The 4,481-nt window shown below is 32.8% G+C and overlaps 1 protein-coding gene across 1 annotated transcript; it reads left to right on the forward strand.

Moving 5' to 3' along the window:
- LOC105564404 (angiotensin-converting enzyme-like) lies at positions 1-3,610 on the forward strand. The gene is made up of 13 exons (XM_012016735.1): positions 1-99; positions 383-520; positions 617-775; positions 964-1,063; positions 1,276-1,419; positions 1,535-1,838; positions 1,927-2,079; positions 2,213-2,337; positions 2,420-2,595; positions 2,777-2,937; positions 3,014-3,136; positions 3,225-3,406; positions 3,486-3,610. The coding sequence occupies exons 1-13, from the start codon at positions 1-3 to the stop codon at positions 3,602-3,604; spliced, it is 1,983 nt and encodes a 660-aa protein (XP_011872125.1). The 3' UTR covers positions 3,605-3,610.
- The last annotated feature ends 871 nt before the right edge of the window (positions 3,611-4,481 follow it).

Here is a 4,481-nt window from a genome sequence, read left to right on the forward strand (position 1 = left end):
ATGAATTTGTCACAGAGAATAACGACAATAGCTATTCGAAATCTCGTTGCTTTCTTCGTTATTCTATTACATGGAGAAACTTATGGAAAGTATTTGGAGGTAAGACTGTGAATCAATTTCTTCGTAAAAGTTAGATTTTGGTCATACTTGGAAAATCATAGATCTCCTTCCAAAATACATCAGTTAACTGGCATTGAAATTATTATTAGCATATCGCACTATATGTTTAATACGTAGATTATTAGACTTTACTTATTTACTGCTCCTAATTGTTAATATTAAATAAAATACATGCTTTGTTCGATTAACTTACAACTAATAATTGTGGCAGACTCCAAGCAGTATTTATTTTTAACAATTCTCTTTTATGTATTATTTAAAGGGTCTCAATATGAATTTAGGAGATGCCCTTTTATTCTTAAGAGAATATGATAACGCAGCTTCATTAATGTGTACAAGAGTGACAATAGCCCAATGGAACTTCGCGACCAACGTCACTGATGTTAACCACCAGAAAATGGTGCAACAAACTTTTTTAATTACTTACAAAATGATATAATATAAATAATTTATATGCAATATTTTATAAATCTGTCATCTAACATGTGATTATCAGATGGACGAGCAAACATTAAAGTTAAAATTTGAAAGAGCCTCTTGGCGGAAAGCAGTCACCTTTGCTTGGAGTCGAATACCAGATCCTTTAGCAAGAAGAGAACTTAAAATGATAGCTACGAAAGGTCGAAGTTCCTTGACCGACGATAAATTTAATGAGGTGGCTAAATGTCTCGTAATAAAAATGAGATTAATTTGTAATCCCTTAATCAGCACATAAACGTGAATGAAAGGGTTTGCATATTATTAAGTGTTTAAGAGACAAATGCTATTAAATCAATGTAATCTGCGATCCTATTTATTATTGCGTTTATTTATGTAAGTATGATAACTACATCTAATTTGCAGATACACCGTTTAATAGCGGAAATGAAAGAGATTTATGTTAAAGCTAGAGTATGTCCGTACAAACAAATTGATGGCGAATGCAATTTGAATCTGGATCACGGTTAGTCAATTAACTTCCCAGTAAACACAGAATATTGCAGCAACGTTACAGCAATGTTACAACATTGTCGCAACGTTGCTGCAATGTTCTGTGTTTGCTGGGTTAATTTATCAATTAACAAAAATAAATGCATATCTTGATGCACATGTAAAATTGCAAAAGAAATTGTGTATATAGGTACGCGCTTTCATATGTGTGTAAATCACTTTTAGATATAAATCAAATAATGGCACAGTCAAAAGACTACGACGAATTATTACATTATTGGCATGCTTGGCATGAAGCAATTGGTCCACAACTTCAAAATAAATATTTGAGATATGTTCAATTGGCAAATCTGGCAGCCAAGTTAAATGGTACGAAGGGCTTTGACTCTAAAATGTGGTATTCTGTTTCACCGCATAAAATTATTTAAAACATATATTTCAAGCTAATAAATATATTAACGTGTTTTTTTTTGTTTTGTGAAAGGTTTCGCCGATGCTGGTGACCAGATGAAAGAATTGTTTGAAGATGAATATTTCCAGCAAAACATAGCGGAGATAATGTCAGCCATAACTCCGCTTTACAAGAATCTTTTTACTTACGTGCGCACAAAACTGATTGAAAGATATGGTGATAGAATACGGGAGGATGGGCCTTTACCGGCGCATATTTTAGGGGATATGTGGGCTCAGAATTGGGAAAATCTTTTCGAATTAGTGCAACCATTTCCTGCAAGCAGAAAGCTCGATGTAACTTTGGACATGATGATTGAGGGCATAACTCCAATGAGGTATGTTTTAGATCATACGTGTAATAGTTGCATGTAAATTCACAAAATACCAATAATTTTCTAAAGCGATTTTTGTTTATGTAAAAAGGATGTTCCAAATAGCGGAAGAGTTCTTTACCTCGCTCGGAATGAAACCGATGCCACCGGAATTCTGGAAATTCTCCATATTTGAAAAACCTATTGATAGAGAAATCAAGTGCACCCCTAGTGCATGGGATTTTTGTAATAAAATTGATTACAGGTGTCCTTGTTTATTATGTCACATAACGAGAGTTAATTTTTAATGCTCATTTAATTTTAACATATTCTTCTATATTTAACCTATTGCGTGTCACAGTTCTCCAAATTGAGTTTTTTTTTATATATAATTGCAGAATAAAACAGTGTACTAGAGTTACGATGGAAGATCTACTGTCTACACATTATGAAATGGCACATTTGCAATATTATTTGCAATACAAGGATCATCCAATGTTATTTCGAAACGAGGCAATTCCAGGTAAATCTTATTCATACATTCACGTGTTCATACCTATGTCTTATGGTTTTGTATGTTTCGTTAACAATAATTTTTTAATTAGGATTGCATGAAGCTGTTAGCGACGCAATTGGTTTATCGATTTTCACTCATCAACACCTGCATAAAATTGGACTGCACGGTAATTTAACAGACGATTACAATAGTAACATAAATTTTCTAATGCTACTGGCTCTTCGCAAAGTGGCTTATATACCCTTTGCTTACATAGTCGATCAAGTGAGTAATGACAAACATTTAAATGATTAATAATAGATAACTTTCACGTATAATAAGCACTGTTACTACTTATACTATTTGTTTATAAAATGGTTTTTGAAAAGATAAAATAATATTGTTAGATATGTAAGAATACATAATTAAATAGTCGTAAATTACATGCATTAATTTTTCGAAATAGTGGAGATGGCGCGTTTTCAGCGATGGCGTGGAAGATATGACTGCACATTGGTGGGAATTAAGGTTGCAATATCAAGGCATTGTTCCACCTGTACCGAGATCCGAAAGAAATTTCGATCCAGCGGCAAAGTATCACATTCCAGCAGACAGTCCTTATGCCAAGTAAAAACATAATAAATATGTTTATTCTCATTATAGAGACAGTTTATATTATTACTTTTGTACCTTTAATTTTTAGGTATTTTGTAAGTACTGTATTACAGTTTCAATTGTTCCAGTCCCTGTGTGAAATTTCTGGTCACACTGGCGAATTGCACACCTGCGATCTTTACAGATCGCGAGAAGCGGGTCGATTATTATCGTACGTAAAGTTTACAAAAACACCAATGAAATATCAATCTAATAATATCTAATAGCTCGTTAGTAAAATGAGATTTCCGTGTTTGCAGAGATGTTCTGTCGACGGGAGCTTCTAGACCGTGGCAAGACGTTGTCAGGCAAATGACAAGAGGTAGGACGAATAGAATAGACGCTGGTGCCATGCTCAAATATTTTGAGCCTTTGCATGCATGGTTGAAACGACAAAATGAGATGCAGCCTGTAATCGGTTGGATCACAAGTCGCGACAGAGGTTGGTTTAACACAAGTATTTATTAAATAGCTCCGAATATCGTCCAGTAAAAGGTGCAAAGTGTATCTTGTGAGAATAGGAATATTTCACTTTGTTTCAGCATTATTCGCTCAATGGTATGAAAACAGCGCACGGAGAATGAAATTGTGGAATTTATTTCCACTATTGCTTTTAAGTTGTAAAATTTTTATTTATTAACACGTATATTACATCTGATGATTTAAAATATTTACACGTACAAATCTTTTTACATATCATGTTATGAAGAAAAAGAAAACTAATTTAATTTATTGTATACATATGCATTATGAAAGATAGCTTTTAAATAAAAAGATTTCTGTTAGACATATTTTTATCAGCTCTCTGTTTAACGCAGAAACGTTTAGCTTCACCATTTTATTATCCCTTAATTTTATTTCTTACACACAATATTTACTGAAAAAATTTTTAAGTGCTCTTGTAAAAATTAACAATCTTTAATCATGACGAAAAGGCGACTTTTAGTCGACGTTTTTTGGGTCATTCGCCGACTTTTAGCCGACTTGAAGTCGACTTTCGTCCTTAAAATAATCGACTTTACGCCACGTCATATTTCGGTACAGTTGAAAACTTTAAGTCGACATAAAGTCGACTTTTTGTTGTTAGGGTAATTATTAGGAATATTCAGGGTTGGGAAAGTTACTTTATAAAAGTATCCAGTTACAGTTACTGTTTTTTCGCTGAACATGTAACTACCCAGGTAGCAAGATGTCGTCAATATAACGTCATTTTTAAGTCAATAACATGACGAAACTCACGTCATAAAAGACGTCAAAAACGAAATCATAATGACGGCTATAAGTCACAGACCGATGACGTGATACTTATGACGTCAAAATCGTAGCACAATTATGTCGAGAAATATACGTAATTTTATGAATATTATGTAATATATATAAAAATACTATTATACAACATTTATTTTACTTATTTTAAATGTTTGATATATTTATTATGAATTATGGTAAGGAAAATTAATCGTAAAGTGATATTATCTATTTCTATATATGCAGTTAAGGGGATGCTGGAGTGATTC

The sequence above is a fragment of the Vollenhovia emeryi genome, unplaced genomic scaffold, assembly GCF_000949405.1.
Source record: "Vollenhovia emeryi isolate VEMERY1.0 unplaced genomic scaffold, V.emery_V1.0 DF939165.1, whole genome shotgun sequence".
In the NCBI taxonomy this organism is placed as follows: Eukaryota; Metazoa; Arthropoda; class Insecta; order Hymenoptera; family Formicidae; genus Vollenhovia; species Vollenhovia emeryi.